The sequence below is a fragment of the Tarenaya hassleriana genome, unplaced genomic scaffold (assembly GCF_000463585.1).
Source record: "Tarenaya hassleriana unplaced genomic scaffold, ASM46358v1 Cleome13, whole genome shotgun sequence".
NCBI classification, from domain to species: Eukaryota; Viridiplantae; Streptophyta; class Magnoliopsida; order Brassicales; family Cleomaceae; genus Tarenaya; species Tarenaya hassleriana.
In genome coordinates this window covers 1,152,939-1,170,438 of record NW_010963495.1, presented here as the reverse complement: position 1 = coordinate 1,170,438, position 17,500 = coordinate 1,152,939, and the positions used below count along the sequence as shown (strand labels likewise).

At 37.1% G+C, this 17,500-nt stretch overlaps 2 protein-coding genes across 2 annotated transcripts in view; both read left to right on the top strand.

Annotated features, from left to right (window-relative positions):
• Nucleotides 1-9,184: 9,184 nt before the first annotated feature.
• LOC104807403 (protein EXORDIUM-like 5) lies at nucleotides 9,185-10,520 on the top strand. Its single transcript, XM_010532662.2, has one exon. The coding sequence runs from the start codon at nucleotides 9,222-9,224 to the stop codon at nucleotides 10,293-10,295; it is 1,074 nt and encodes a 357-aa protein (XP_010530964.1). The 5' UTR covers nucleotides 9,185-9,221; the 3' UTR covers nucleotides 10,296-10,520.
• Nucleotides 10,521-17,038: 6,518 nt separating this feature from the next.
• Nucleotides 17,039-17,500, top strand: part of LOC104807402 (probable serine/threonine-protein kinase Cx32, chloroplastic) — a 2,693-nt gene continuing 2,231 nt past the window's right edge. Inside the window, exon 1 of the mRNA XM_010532661.2 lies at nucleotides 17,039-17,461. Within this exon, the coding sequence (XP_010530963.1) occupies nucleotides 17,392-17,461 (70 nt within the window). The 5' untranslated portion in view covers nucleotides 17,039-17,391. The remainder of the gene's footprint in view (nucleotides 17,462-17,500) is intronic.

Sequence of the window (17,500 nt, the reverse complement as noted above, 5' to 3'; positions counted from 1 at the left end):
TAAAGTTTACTAAATTTTTTAATAAAATAAGAGAAACTATTATAAATTTAAAATTTTAAAAGATTAAATTTTGTTAAATTGTAATGATCTTTCATATTATAGAAATTATAAATTTTAGTTTATAATTTTTAATCACTATATATTTTAAAAAATAAACAAAATTAGTATAAAAATCAAAAGTTTCATAACAATAAATTTGATTTTAATTTGTATTACTCTTTAAAAATAATAAGTAATAATTATTTTAAATTTTATTGTAATAAATAATATATATTTTTCTAATTTTTGTTTAATTTTTATATAATATAAAATTGTATATATTATATAATATATTTATTTTAAAAAAATATTAATTAAATTAAAAAAATTATAAAAAAAAATAATAAATACATAATTGAACAGAGCCTCTCAAATCTATGAGACGGCTCTGGTTCTAGGCCACAAGTCGGGTTCGTTTTACATCTCTAATGACAATGGAGAACCATTTAGTGGGCCGATTTTAAGAAATTTTAAAGACGAATATATATATATATGTGAAAATGTAAAGGGTGTTTTGGCGAAATTAATACAATAGAAGAAGCCAATTTTCTTCTTTCCTATATTAAAAAGGACCATTTTACGTGCCTATTTATTTAGCATGCATTAAATGGGTCGTGTGATCAAGAGAAAGCATATATCCAAAAGAAAAAAAAAAAGATGAGATCTTCCATTTATTCCGTCGGGTCTCTCCAAAAACAAACACTTTCGAAGTCTTTGGTCTTTCCTTACTTCGCATTTCGAAACACATGTGACACACATCCTAATCCTACCCATCGTTTTAAACGCTTTGACCAAAAACAAGACAAGACAAAACCACATGTTTCTCTCGTGTTTAAAGCCGTTGAGAGAGAAACAGAGAAAGGTTCTTCAAGTTGGGACTTTTGGGAAGGAAGCCTCCCGCCAAAGTGACTGAGCCGTTTCAAAAATCTAAACCCACCCACTCACACAGTTTCTGTTTCTTACGCATATTCTGCATTTTTGATGGACCTCCTCCTCTGCCTTCAAAGATCCAGTTTCGAATCCAGCCAAGATCGTTGGCGTTCTGCAACCGCGTTAGCGTTTTCTTCAACAGCTGTATTACGATATGTAAATATATTAGGATTTGTATAGTTTCCTTATTTGGCTCATATTTCCTTTTTCCTTGTTAAGTACTCTCTCCAACTTTGTATACATACATGCGTAGCTAATGAGAAACCCTAAGATTGATTTTTCCAAGACATATCATGGTATCAGAGCAACTCTAGGGTTGTTTTCGTTGCACGTTTTTTTTCTTCTATTTTTTTCAGACTTTGGAAATTGGTTACCTATGGTTTCCACTCATTCCAACTCTTCTGACGATGAGAAGAGTCCTACGACCGTGACTGGTCCCAAACAAATCACCGTGTCTGGTGATTCTTCTGCGGCCGTGACCGGCAAGAAGGAAAATCGGAGATCCGGGTATGGTGTGTCTATGGAGACCGAGGCTGTGTCTCTCTTTCATGTCCATCCTGCAGATCATCCGGGTATGATTATTTCTACGGTGGAATTGACGAAAGAAAACTACGACAAATGGAGTGAGGCGATGCGCAATGCTTTAAGCGCAAAGATGAAGTTGAATTTTATTGACGATGATATCAAGCAACCCGAATCAGGTACTTTGGATTATAATCGTTGGAAGGCGGTGAACTCGATGCTCATGGCCTGGATTATGAATACCATATCACCGTCTCTTCGCTCTTCGTTTGCTTATGGATCGACTGCAAAGGAACTTTGGGATAACATACGTAGACGTATGTCCCTCGGAAACTCAACTCGTGTGCTTCAACTCCGACATGAAATTGCGAATTGTCGACAAGAGGGATTATCTGTGTGTGACTACTTCGGCAAGCTCGAGAGAATGTGGCAAGAACTAGCCAATTACAAGCCTCTCAAATCATGTCGTTGCGGCACACTTACGGCGGAATTAGCTCAAGAGAGAGATGAAGAACGTCTCCATCAATTTCTCATGGGGCTCGACACTACTCGATTTGGACATATCCGCACGAACATAATGGCGATGAGGACTTTACCGGACATCGACTCGGCATATGCTATTGTGGTCGAAGCAGAGAGGCAGTTCACCGTCGTGAACAAACAGGAAGAACGTCTCGCGGGATTGAGTTTTGCAGCCCAATCACCTCGTGTTGCGGCTACTCGCATACGAGATGATTCTTTGACATGCACACATTGTGGACGAGTTGGACATGCAATGCAGAGTTGTTTTTCCTTGAATGGTTATCCCGATTGGTGGGGTGATAGGCCACGTGGAAGTCACGGACGTGGAAGAAGCTCTACCGGCGGACGCGGAAAAGGACGAGGAATGGCTAATTCTATCCAAGCTAGTCCGACATCTTCTACTACAGTTGCATCGGCTGTTCAATCCTCGGATGTGAGCGTGATTCCCGGTCTCAACACTGACCAATATCATGCACTCCTGACCCTTTTAGGTGCACAGAGACAACCATCATCGGACCGCACTACTGGTAACGCATGTCATACTGATTTTATTATCGATTCAGGTGCTTCTCACCACATGATAGGTGACTTAGCTCTTATGGTGAATGTTAAGTCAATTCATTCACACCCGGTTGATCTTCCAAACGGATCTCAGACTGCAGCCTCAAGCATTGGAGACATCATTATTGCTGATAATTTTATCCTTCATGACGTTTTGTTTATACCGTCGCTTACTTGCAACTTGATTTCGGTGGCGAAATTATTGCAGAGTATGTCGTGTTTTTATCACGTTTACTGATAAGCTATGTGTGATACAGGACCGTTCCACGAAGATCCTGATTGGTGCGGGTGAAGAGTGTGACGGGGTCTACATGTTTCGAGGAGTGCACAAGGTGCAGGCAAATCTTCTTTCTGTTTCCAATAAGTCAGAGCTCTGGCATCGCCGTCTTGGTCATCCTTCGGACAAGATCTTTTCTCGTTTATCTGGGGTTATTGATTGTAGTACGAATAAGACAAAACCATGTGATGTGTGTTTTCTTTCGAAACAGACTCGCGGTGTTTTTCCAGATAGTTCTAATAAAGCTGAGGATTCTTTTGCTCTTATACATTGCGATGTCTGGGGTCCCTATCTGATACCGACTCGTACCGGTGAACGATTTTTTCTTACTCTGGTGGATGATTATTCACGAGCTACATGGATATATTTGATGAAGTCTAAGACAGAGGTTGCTTCTATTATACCGATCTTTTGCTCCTTGGTCTCGCGACAATTTGACAAACACGTTAAGATTGTCCGCACAGATAATGGTACTGAGTTTTTACCATTGCGATCTTATTTTGCTCAGTATGGCATTATTCATCAGACTTCGTGTGTGGACACACCGCAACAAAATGGACGTGTCGAGCGAAAACATCGTCATCTATTAAATATTGCTCGAGCACTTCGTTTTCAAGCTCACTTACCGATCGAGTTCTGGGGCGATTGTGTTCTCACGGCGGCATATCTCATTAACCGGACACCTTCTGATGTTCTTAATGGTAAATCTTCTTATGAACTCTTGTTTAACAAGATTCCCTCTTATGAACATCTTAAGGTATTTGGTTGTCTTTGTTTCGTTCACACGAAAAATCGGGATAAGTTCGGGGAACGTAGTCGAAAGTGCATGTTTCTCGGTTATCCGGATGGAAAGAAAGCATGGCGAGTTTTTGATATTGATGCTCATGAATGTTTCTACTCAAGAGACGTCGTTTTTCAAGAAGATTCATTTCCTTTTGCTGCCATTGAAGCCTCGACTATCACGGAAGTTTTGTCACCTGCAAATGGTTCACATCACTTTCGGTACGATTTTGATGATTTTGTTGGTTATTTTAGACCACCTACAGCTTCGGTGAGGGGGAGTTCTGATGTGTCGTCTCCTCCACAACAATCAGAGAGTAGTTTGGATTCTTTACCTGCATCTATGGTTCTTCCCTCAGATGGTGACTCGACTGTTGTGTATGATTCTAACGTCGTCTCGGACCAACATGTTTTGCCGAGTGAGATTGTTTCTCTTGATGATCGAGATGACACACCTGAGAAACTTGGTAGAGGCCTTCGTACTAAGCAAACGTCTGTCCGTCTCCAGCCTTACGTTTCATATCATGCACGAAACAAGACCCCCGATCACACTTCACTCTTCTCCTCTTCAGGTTCTTCAGGTACGTGTGCTTATCCATTAGCTAACTATATCTCTTATGATAAGTTCTCGCCGCAGTTTCGCTCCTTCTTAGCCGCAGTTACAGATGCCCATGAACCTACTTCATATCACGATGCAAAACACAATGCTAAGTGGCGTGATGCTATGAACGATGAATTGCAAGCTCTTGCAGCAAATAATACATGGACTTTGGAAGATCTTCCGACTGGAAAGAAGGCCATTGGATGCAAATGGGTATACAAAATAAAACATCGGTCTGACGGTAGTATCGAGCGATATAAGGCTCGTCTTGTTATTCTTGGAAATCATCAGAAAGAAGGTATTGATTACACTGAGACATTTGCCCTTGTTGCTAAAATGACTACAGTTCGTACTTTTCTTGTTGTTGCTGCTATCAAAGATTGGGAAGTCCATCAAATGGATGTTCACAATGCATTTTTACATGGCGATTTGGCTGAGGAAGTGTATATGCGGTTTCCACCGGGGTTCCAGACAGATGATACATCTAAGGTTTGTCGTCTTCATAAGTCTCTTTATGGATTACGACAAGCTCCACGATGTTGGTTCGAAAAGCTCATGCAAGCTCTTCTTCGGTTTGGTTTTGTTCGGTCATATTCCGATTATTCTTTGTTCTCCTTTATACGAGGCGATGTTCGGTTACATGTTCTCGTCTATGTTGATGATCTATTGGTGGGTGGTAACAACACAACTGCTATTACACAATTCAAGGCATATTTGCATCAATGTTTTCACATGAAGGATCTTGGAACTCTTAAATATTTTCTTGGGATTGAAGTTGCAAGAAGTTCTGAAGGTATTTTTCTTACCCAACGGAAATATGCCTTGGATATTATCGATGAATGTGGACTTATGGGTGCCAAGCCGACGACATTGCCTGTTGATCAGAATCACAGGCTTGTTTCTTCTACAGCACCTGTGTTTGAATCCCCGGAAAAATATCGGCGTTTGGTTGGTCGATTGGTTTATCTTACCATCACTCGACCTGAACTCTCATATATTGTTCACATATTGGCTCAATTTCTGCATGCACCTCGTGTTGATCAGTGGGATGCGGCTTTACGAGTGGTGAAATATTTGAAGGGTTGTCCCGGTCAAGGAATTCTTCTGCGGGCTGATAGTTCTTTGCGTATGACAGCCTATTGTGATTCAGATTGGGCTGCTTGTCCTATCTCTCGACGCTCTCTTTCAGGTTATGTTGTGGTTCTAGGGTCTTCGCCGATATCTTGGAAGACAAAGAAGCAACCCACTGTCTCTCGTTCATCTGCAGAAGCCGAGTACCGCGCCATGGCTTTCACATGTTGTGAGGTGATATGGCTCCGTGAGATATTGTCTATCTTAGGAGTCACTCATCATGATCCGGTTCATTTGCATTGTGATAGCCAATCGGCCCTCCATATTGCTTCGAATCCAGTCTTCCACGAACGAACCAAACATATCGATGTTGATTGTCATTTTATTCGGGACGAATGGAAGGCGGGACGTATCTCATTCTCTTACTTACGAACGACCGAGCAATTAGCGGATATATTCACTAAGGCGGTTGGACATTCTACATTTGGTTATCTTCTTGGCAAGTTGGGTGTTCGTGATTACTACACGCCAACTTGAGGGGGAGTATTACGATATGTAAATATATTAGGATTTGTATAGTTTCCTTATTTGGCTCATATTTCCTTTTTCCTTGTTAAGTACTCTCTCCAACTTTGTATACATACATGCGTAGCTAATGAGAAACCCTAAGATTGATTTTTCCAAGACATATCAAGCTGTGTCCATCAGAGATGTCGGATCTGCTTTGTAGAATGCCAGACGAGTTTGTTGTTTCACCCTTCACCATTCAAAAAGATCAACGATTTGTTCATGTTTGATCTCCTGAGATTTTCTTTTTTCCTGGAAACCGAAGATATGAAAAACTTGTTTTTTTTTTATAATCAGGAAGTTCATCAGACTTTTAATTCGATTACATCTTCCAGAAGATTGTAAACTCCAGGTGAATGGAGTTTACTCCCTCCTTTACCAGTTGAACATCCCAAATGTGGGTGAGATATAAAAATCTAATTCAATGCACTGGATTTCTTGGGATCACTTTCGGTACAGTTGAAACAGTCAACACCTGGCTTTTCCTTCATGAGTTTTCTTGTTCTGATTCATCAGCTTCTGTGTTTTCTTTCATGGTGGTGTTTCCAGTGATCTCCTGCACAAAAAGTGACCTCGCTTAGTTCACCACTGTTTCCTTCTCTTCTCTCTTTCAGAGGCAGGAGATGCTATTATCCATCACCATCATCTTGCTACCTCTTTAATCTTTTCTTCCGTTTGTTGTAAAAATATACATAATGCATGAACCAAGGAAACCGAAAGCTGTAAAATTTCAGCAACCATTGATTAGAATTTCCATATACCTGAAAAACCACCAAAGGAACCAATGGTGGATAGATGAAAGAGGCAGTCTGAGAAATGAAATCCGTGCCTTTTGCGAGCTGGATAAAGCCTCTAGAATTGTTGATGGAAATATATTAGAGGTTACGCTAATCTTTAACCGAGGAAGCAGAACTGGAATATCGAGGGATTCGAAATGAATACATAGAACTTGCATGTGAAAACTCACATCGTTGCTTGCCATGTTCCTCCTCAGCATGGTGCATTTTACCTGAGAGTTTCTCCAACTGAAAACAAAATACCAGTGATTCTTTTAGACATGGAGATAACATGGTAAAGGAACTTTCAACATGATCATAAACAAAGACAAAATTGCCAGATCCACTCCATGCTGCTGATATATGTAAAACCAACTTGCAGAAACAGAAGGGTTGATCTGAGAAATTAACCCTAATCCAAATGAAAACAAAACAGGAGAATGCTAAGGCAGCAGAAAGGAAAAGGGTAAAAGACATCCCCAACATCAGTGTACTTCAAAGTAGGAATATCCAAGAAAGCATCCTTAGCCACTGCAGAAACATGATCATGGGAATCAACCGAATGTTACGTACAGACACAGGAAGCAAAGGGCAATGATCATTGTTAAGCAAATGCTACTTTGAACGAGAAATTAGCATTCAGATGAATTGTCACGAGACTAAAAAAACTGAAATTTGATAAGCGAACAGAAGCTTTGTTCTTCAACTTCCGAATTCCCATCTTAGTAGAAAGAAAATTTAACAGCAACGCAACGAAAATCTTGGGAAAACCCTAAATCCCAGCAAATCACATGAACACACCGAGATAGATATAGAGAAACTTACCCTCAAAGCAATCTCGTATTGCTCGGAGTCCAGAAAATCGATGAGAAGCTTCATGAACTCATCAAATTTGGACCTCAACCAAGGTCTGTAAATAACTTGGGGGGTCATCTTCTCCCGCATTCTCCGAAGAATCGCCGCTTTGACGAAGAGGAAGAAGACGATGGACGCAGATGGATAAGAGGGGGTGAAGAAGGACCGAAGGGAGAGGAGGGATCCGACGACAAACTGAGGCGGAGAATCCGGCGAGACGAAGGAGAGAAGGAGAAGGAGGTTGTTGATGTGAGGCCGTGAAGATAAGAGATCGTGACCCAATGGCTTGAGCTCCTTCAATGTGTACTTCTCTTTCTTCTTCTCCTCCCCTTCTTCGAGAGAATCGACGCCATTGCTGAACTCCTCCTGGTGTGGCGAGAACGAAATCAGTTGGAACGACGCCGTTTCGAATGGCCACGTGACACGTGCAATGAATATATATATATATATATATATATATATATACCCGCGAGCGCATATTTATCTGAAATTTCAGATTTTGCCTAAACTTCTTGAAACTTAATATTACCCTAATATTGAATATAAATTTCAGATTGATCTAAAATTTTATCTTGGGGCGACACGAGTAGCTTATTACTTTTTGATTGAGACATGGACTAAAAAAAATTATCACCAACATACATGATTTTCTTTTTTTTTTTTTTTTTGTAAATGAAATATTATAAAATTTGTCACCGGAACCACGTGTCCCTCTTAAATACATGTGTATCGGGTCAAGTGTCCATAAATCCTAGCATTTTATAACGCGCATTACAAAATATTTATGAAATACAAAGTTGATGGGAAAAAAAAAACAGGGGAATGAAAGATGTAAAATATCTACTATATAGATTCATGTGGCATTATAAATATGAAGACATTCGACCATAAAGCCAGGGATGGGCCACCGTAACAACAAAAAAGGGGCCGAAATTATTGTTCGATGGGGTGGGGAAACATGTAATAGCCCTTAGATATTATTCCCCCAGCAACGAAATGCATGGCTGGCATTTCGAAAGTTTCAATGAAAAATATCAAATCGGTCCATATCCAATTTCAAAGATCAATAAAAAAATATTTATTTTCTTTCTTAATTGAACATATGATCTAACCTTGGAAACTAAAACCCTAACTCCATGCATCTCCATGCTATAGATATTAAACACATATATAAATGAAAACCCACGATTTTTATTTAAAAAAAAATACTATATTCCAACCATCATAAACTATTATGGAAAATATAAGATTTTTTTTGAAAAACCATCTTTTAACGTCTTTGACGTAACAATAGAATCATATGATAAGGATTTACGTATTACATTGGTAAATCGATGTCAATGTCATATTAATGCCACATCAGTAACACCAATTTAATAATAGCAGAAATATTTTTTTATGGTAACAAATTATAAAACCATTAGTATTGCATTATATAGTTTTTATGAATGTAAAAACAAAACATTCGATCTTATAATGTTACGGTTAAAGAATGTATTGTCCGATTAATTTTTTTTTCTTGATGTCGATCTAATAAGCAATAATTAAGATGGGAATCCATTTTATGTCATGGTCGAAGAAAACAGAGAGGAAAAGAGAGCGCGTGGCGACACGCACTCAGCAGCTGGCAACAGCCCATTTCCCTCTCATTCTTCCCATCCCCCTTTATATTCCCCTCTTCCCCCTTTCCTTATCCTTCACCTCCCTTCCCGTCGCCGCCATGTCTCCTCCGTCGCCGATCTCCTTCTCCATTTTCCGATCACTTCTCCTCCTCCTCCTCTCATTCCTCTGTTCGCTCGCTTTAGCCGAGCAAAAGCCCTCTGTTCAACCCTTCGACGTCACCGGAGAGATTGAGCGGATTAACCCTAAGCTTCCCCCGAAGACCCTCTCGCTCACTTCCTCGAAGCGATTCGAGGGTTCTTCGGATCTCGTCCACCTCCGTTACCATATGGGTCCGGTCCTGTCGTCTTCTCCGATCAACATCTACCTCATCTGGTACGGTCGGTGGTCTCGCCCTCACAAGGCCCTAATCAGGGATTTCCTCAACTCCATCTCCGACGCCGCAGTTCCTGCCCCCTCCGTCGCCGAGTGGTGGCGCACCGCCTCGCTCTACACTGACCAGACTGGTGCCAACGTCTCCAAGTCCGTGCTCATCGCCGGCGAGTACAACGACGCTAGATACTCCCACGGTATCCACCTCACGCGCCTCTCGATCCAGCAGGTTATCGCCTCCGCCGCGAAGTCGGCATCCTTTCCCGTCGACCACCGGAACGGGATGTACCTCGTCCTGACCTCGCACGACGTCACGATGCAGGAATTTTGCCGCGCCGTCTGCGGATTCCACTACTTCACCTTCCCCTCCATGGTTGGATACACGATGCCGTACGCTTGGGTGGGAAACTCTGGCAAGCAGTGTCCGGAGGTTTGCGCGTACCCGTTTGCCATCCCCGGGTACATGGGCCACGCCGGTCCTGGGGCGCTCCGACCGCCGAACGGCGAGATGGGTGTCGATGGTATGGTGAGCGTGATCGCTCACGAGCTCGCCGAGGTGGCGTCGAACCCGCTGGTGAACGCTTGGTACGCCGGAGAGGATCCGACGGCACCGACGGAGATCGGAGATCTGTGCGAGGGGTTGTACGGAAGCGGCGGGGGAGGAGGGTATATTGGGCAGGTGATGAGCGACAGAGGAGGGAAGACGTTTAATATGAATGGAAAGGGAGGGAGGAGGTTTCTGGTGCAGTGGATCTGGAACCCTAATCTGAAAGCTTGCTCTGGTCCTAACCGCATGGACTAGAGGAAGAAGACGAAGACGGTGATGATGGAATAATGGCTGCCGGAGACATTTGGTGTTCAGGATTAGGTTATTAGTGTAACATTAATAGACTTTATTTTTTGAATATATTTCTTTGTTTCGATATAGTATATATATATATATATATATTGTTTGTGGCCTTAATTACGCATTTTAATTTTCTAAATTGGTAGTTTCTCGTTATGTTTCGAATTAAAGCTTAACTAACACTAGTTCTCTCATTTTCTGAAAGTGGACCCGTTTCAGTGATTATACAATGTTCACCGAATTATGATCTAATCGTAAATTGATTTAAATAACATGTTTTGAAAATATAATAGATAATTCATTTAATTTCCCTATGCTTCATATTTTTCTTGACGTGGTTATGCCAACCTCTCAACAGATTTTTTAACAGTCGTAATCATTAGATGCTGCTAATTGACTGTAGCCACGTTAATATTGTTTTTAACATAATAATGATTATTTAAAGTATTTTTATTTAACGAAGGCTTCCTATTCATATAGTATTTTTTTTTTAATATAATAAGCTGACTTCTGTCACATAAAAACAATTTGAAGTTTTGAATTTCAAACAACTAACTGTCCATAACTAATGAAAGGTGTCTGATGACACACGGGTTATGTCAACTGGTCAATTTCCAACTTTTCAACACCTGTATATCTGTCAATAACAAAAGTAGCCCTATGTATACTAATGCTCTTATAAATTATAATTAATTATTTTAATATGTCACACAAAAAAAAAACATAAATTCGTGCCAATAGAAGTGAGCTAACAATTAAAGGGTATAAACATGATTTTTATTTTGAGTTTTTGGTTTAGTTTTTGGATTTTGGTTTTTAATTTTTAGATTCTATAATATTTATAAATTCAAAAAATGTAGTTTTTGATTTTTATTGATTTTTTTTACCAAAACGGATTTTCAAATTTTTAGAAAACTAAATTTATAAAAATTTAAACAGTTACTTCTTAGGTTTTAGGATTCTAAAAATTTCAAAAAAAAAAACTCCAATTATTCAAGACCAAAATACAATACTTAAAATCTTTTTTCATACCTCAAAGCTAATATGGTATAATGTAAATGATCATTGCTAGGAGCAATCAATGTGGAATTGGTAAAAAAAAATGATCGTTAAATTGAGAAACTGTCTCACCTTTATAAGTTAAGCATCTTCATTAAGCAGAGATAACGATAATAATAATAATAATAATAATAATAATAATAATAATAATAATAGATATAATTAATTAATTGATTGTGAGGCAATTTGGGTAGATTGTTTGACCTCCTTTATTGTTTTTGCCCCTTTAATGTTTAGAATAAGAAAATCATTTCCTTTTTTTTCATTTCTTTTTTCATTATTATTATTATGAATGACGTGACTGACGGTGGAGACAATGTCTCACCTTTAAATTTTTCGGGACAAGTAAAAAAAAAAAAAGGAGAAAAGTTTGTGATCCACAGCTAAGAGAAGGGTCCATATGTAAACAATAATCATTACCAATTCCCCATGAACGCATTAATTATGATATATATATATATATATATATATCAAATTAATTCAAATTGGAGGGATCAATAATGTCAGATGAATGAATTGTAAAATAAATGAAAGTGTTTTTGGCATCTAGCTGATAATTATATTTAGAGAGAGAGTATCCTTTCTTAGAGAGAGGTATGTGTTCATAAAGCACCCTCACCATGATTTTCTTTGTTTGATTTTTTTGAAGTAAATATCATCTCCTATAAGAATTAAAACAAAAATATGTTGATTCGAATTTTATATTAAATTTGTACTGGAGTTGTTAAGAAAATCATCTCTAAACATTTAATTTTATTTTCTTCGTAATTATTATATACGTTACATTGTACTCTAATATAATTTGATTACATTGATTTGTTTAATATCTAAGTCGAATCGAAATGGCAACCTCAAATTATAATATCTCAAATGGGAAGAATCTTTCCGGTTTAAATTAATTACTGTGGTTAGTGAAATTGATGAGATTCCAACAATAACAATATCATGGAATTTTTTTTAAAATTTTGTTTTGATTATGTCCGAAACCCGCTGAATTTCAACATTCCAACAACCGTTTGTAACAATCAAAGCCCACTTTTGCTTTTGACAATTTGATGTCTTGCAAAATCACGGGCTTCACTTGTTATAGTAATAATATAGCATAAGACCCACCTTTATATATATACACACACACACACCTATATATACACATGTATATATCGAATGCTTATTATTAATTTATTGTACCAAGGATTTATTTGGTTCGGTGACCATACCCGACACAATGAGAGTCTCACACAATAGAATCATTACAGTTTCTCATCAGTCAAAAAGAAATTCGAGCGAAAGAAATGGGTTTCAATGAATCATGTCTAATAATAATAATAATAATAATAATAATAATAATAATAATAATACTAATAATAATAATAATAATCCCATTTGAGACAACTCTAATGTTGTAGATCGACTAATTTTGAAAACATATTATATCAAGTTATCGTAATGATTATATATCCCACTAATTTTGAATAATAAATAATAATAATCTCTAATGATTTTATCTGCACGTACGTTTGCAAGATGGACTGTGTTATGCTGTAATATCAGACAGATACCCATCTTATTGATTTCGTATACACGACATGTATATGTATCCAACATTACCGAAAAGCGTTGTTTTCATGTCCAATGGGTCTATAACGGGCCCATTAAAGGCCCATTAATAAGCCCAAAAATTAATTGAAATAAGGCTTTGCGGTGACGCGCAATTTTTGTTTTTACCAATTCAAATACGTTAAATAAAAAGTTTGGAGTCTTTCTAAAAACATTTGGTTTGAGTCTCTTTCCAAATCAATTGTTTTACGCACACGGCACACCAATTATTTAACACATTATGTTTATAATTAATTCAGTATCGAATATTCTTAAACTAATTATTTAGGTGTTGAATGGCAAGGCTTTTGGGAGTTTTTAGTGTTGAGAATGAAGAAACGAAGGTAACATACACGGTGACGTGCATGGAAACTTCAAGCGTATGCATGAAGAAAATTCTGATGAGTACACCGATATGGACCGTAACTCTCAACTTGGAAAGGAAGATACACGGACGTGATATAGGCTGGACAATAAGGCAACGAACAGAAGTTTGGCATCCTATATATTATTATTTCTATAAGTTATCTAGTATATTTTCTAAATTACCTTATTTCCATACCATAATATCTATAATTATATTATTTCCTTATTGTTCAAAGTGCCGTTGACATGTCCTCTTGTATATATCATTGTGAACTTTCGTTGTATGAAAAATAAGTCTGAATAAAAAACATATAGAGTATTTCTTTTAATTCTAAGCTTTCTTCCTCATTTCAGACTCAAATCTATTGGTATATTCTATATTTCTTCATGGTATCAGAGCACTAAGGTCCTTTGACCTCTCTGAATATTGATTTTTTTTTTTGCTTCCGCAACCAAAACCAAAAGCTCCAATGGAGTTTCATATGCCAAAGAGAGTTGCAAAAATTTTGCAATCTTTTACTTGTGTCAGAGCTCTCAACTTCATAAAAAATGTCACATATGAAATGACATTGGAAGAGATGAAAAGTGAGAGCAAAATCCTTTGGCAACAACTCGAAAATTTCTATCCCGCCTCTTGTAGCACAAATAGATTTCAAATCAATGCCACTCTTGTGTACCTTTCTATGCTTGATGGATCATTCAATGAATTGTGCTTTCAAATCCTCCAAGAGGAACCAGTACCATCCATTACAGAAGTAAGGGCGAGAGTGAGCAAGTTGGAGTTTGAAAGGATGCTAAAAGGGAGAGAAACATGTAAGTACACCGAAACTGAATATTACAACAATGCATATTATGGTTTTTGTGCTCAAGTTTTGCAGGGGCTAGAAAAAGAAGCCTTGAATATTCAACATAATGATGAGGACAAGGTGGTGCATTCCGAAGAGGACCAATATGCAATCACCAATGAAAAAGTTTCTAAAGAAAACAAACAAGATGACACAATCGATGAACCGCGAGAAGATGAGGGACGAACGGAGCAAGCTAACATGGTGGACGACTTCCATGAGGAAATGAATTCCCACAATGAAGCGAGGACCATGGACACAACGCTCGTAGCCTCACCAATTCGGTTATCTCTACAACCTTTTTCATTTGAGTTCCAATTTGATTCTCCGTTGTCTATGAATTTGTTTGGACAAAAGGTAGTCCAAAAGTATGTCAAGAACGTTTCTAGCTCTCTCATTTTCGTCTACAATGCCTCTGGAGCATCTCGACGAGGGGGAATGTGTGGTGAGCAATTTTGGCCGAAAAATATGAATATTTTTCCTATGAATTATGAGAACTCTAGGCTAGGTATCTCTTATTGTCCATTCATTTTTTGTTTTGATCCTGGACCATTCTTACATGTTTTTAATCAAGCATATAAATTTATGTATACTTGGATTGCATTCAAATACAACATTGTTGCATTCACTTTGTTTTCCCAGATTTTCTTTATCATGTTTGTTTTTGAATGCACCACCATGAAAGTTTAGCAAAACTTTTCATATTCTAGAGATTTTATCACACATGACAATTTCATTCATTTAATATATAAGAGGAAACATAATCAAATACAAATCCTGCATGAAAATTTCGTAGAGAATATCATATCTCCAGATACTATTTTACTTGCACAAAATGATTTCAACAATCATCACGGTACAAAGCATGTTAGAACAGATTCTTATGATAAGTTTTACGCATTAGAAGTCACGTTTTATAACCATAAAACACTTCATCTTCTATTATACGATTATAGACATATTTTTGTAACATTACTTTCACTTTATTGTGTAAATCGGAGTGCATTGGCCTCCTTTGTGTTTTTTGACCTCTTTGGTGAGTGTTTACAGGATTTACAAACCAATCAAAAGATGGATGGCATGCTTGAGGGGGAAATAGTTATGATGCTAATGCAAAAGAAGACGATACAATACACATGGACGGACTTTTACAACCATGAAGGTATTCACCAGTCAAGATTGGTTTTTTTTCGGCATTCCTCCACACCAATCTTGAGGGGGAATGTTGAGAATGAAGAAACGAAGGTAACATACACGGTGGTGCATGGAAACTTCAAGCGTATGCATGAAGAAAATTCTGATGAGTACACCGATATGGACCGTAACTCTCAACTTGGAAAGGAAGATACACGGACGTGATATAGGCTGGACAATAAGGCAACGAACAGAAGTTTGGCATCCTATATATTATTATTTCTATAAGTTATCTAGTATATTTTCTAAATTACCTTATTTCCATACCATAATATCTATAATTATATTATTTCCTTATTGTTCAAAGTGCCGTTGACATGTCCTCTTGTATATATCATTGTGAACTTTCGTTGTATGAAAAATAAGTCTGAATAAAAAACATATAGAGTATTTCTTTTAATTCTAAGCTTTCTTCCTCATTTCAGACTCAAATCTATTGGTATATTCTATATTTCTTCATTTAGATTTTAAAAACTCAAAAAATTGTCAATCAAGTTTTTTAAATTTGGTTTTCTTAAAAACGAAAACCACTTTAAAAACTAAAAGCTATATTTTTTTTGGATTTACAAATGTATAAAAACCAAAAGCCAAAAACCAAAAACTAAAATCTAAAAACCAAAAACTAAATCCAAAAACTCAAAATAAAAACCACATCCATTCAACACCTTAATCTTCAACACCTTAATCTTGTTTTGTATTTGTGATACTTGCGTTATTCGATTTCTAGTCCTTAGAATTGATTACTAAAATTTACCGCTAAAATGATTAAAAAATATTTTTTTTGGATGTTGTAAAATTATTTTACAGAGGAAAAACGTGTGAGCAAATGCCTAAAGTCAAATAGTTAAAAAAAAAAACTATATTGGTGATGAGTGAATTCAATAAAGAGATATATATATAATAGTGCACATAGATGGTCCGAATAAACGGTGGGTCCAAGTCTCACGATTAATAAATAATCCTAAAATTTGAAATCATAATCAACGATCACTTGAATGTTTATGGGATGAAAAGTTGATGAAACTTTTAAGCAAAGCAAATGAATTGTCTATTGTCCATATTAATAAAAAAAAATCGTGAAAAACAAAGAGTTAGATTGTTTGAATTATTGTATATCATAAAAATTATGAAAAGAATAAATCATTTGTCTACCAATAATAGTGTTTAATGGTATTATGGAAGATACATTTGTTCGTTAAACAAAATAACGTAACCTACATTTTATATAAAAAAAAAAGACGCCTTGATATCGTAAGCATTTTCAAAGATTAAATTCCATAGACCGAGATTAATAATCTTTCTGATTTCATATTGCTCTATAATTAGTTATACGTCAACCTCTGCATTCACAGCAAAATTGCTTGCAGCCAAAAAAGAAAAACAAAAGGGGGGGAAGAAAATGCGTTGGATTGCTATGTAATTTATGTTTCGCGTCCAAAAACATTTTTCCATCAGTTGACTTTTGACTTCCTTTTTTTTTTTTTTGGAATTTCCTCTCTTCTTCTCCTTCTTCCCCACCACTCTCTGACTCTACACAGACTAATTCTGGTTATATATATATATATATATATATATATATATATTCTCCAACTTGAGCGTAAAAAGATTTGAACATTATGATTTTACTGAATAATGGATCCTTTTCAAAAGTCAAAAAACGAATGGAGAAAAAACCCACTTCCTTATCGTTCCATCCAGTGGTCAAATAGGGAGCAATCAAGAAATTTCGTCAACAAGAAAAAGGGCCCTTCGCATTTTGGTGTTTAATGGTCAATTATATCACAAGAATCGTAACCCATTTCATACGTTCGTCGTCTGTCCTCTTCTTTTTTTAACCCCCGGTTTCCGTTTTCAGACACCATTCTTTTTAGGGTTCTGTAAAAAAAAAGCTCCTGACAAAGAATTTGTCTGATACAGATATATATATATATATATTTTGGTCCTAAAAGGAAAAGAAAAAGGTTTGAGCTTTGGTGATTTACGTGTTGACGATGGGGCTTTGCTGGGGTTCTCCTTCGGATTCTCCTGCAACACCCAGCTCTACTGGTAACATTAGTTCAGGTGCCTCCTTCAATCCCCCCCCCCCCTTTCTATAAATAC

Bases quoted from the DNA above. Each gene is read 5' to 3' on its own strand.
- LOC104807403 (XM_010532662.2), top strand. From the start codon at position 9,222: ATGTCTCCTCCGTCGCCGATCTCCTTCTCCATTTTCCGATCACTTCTC.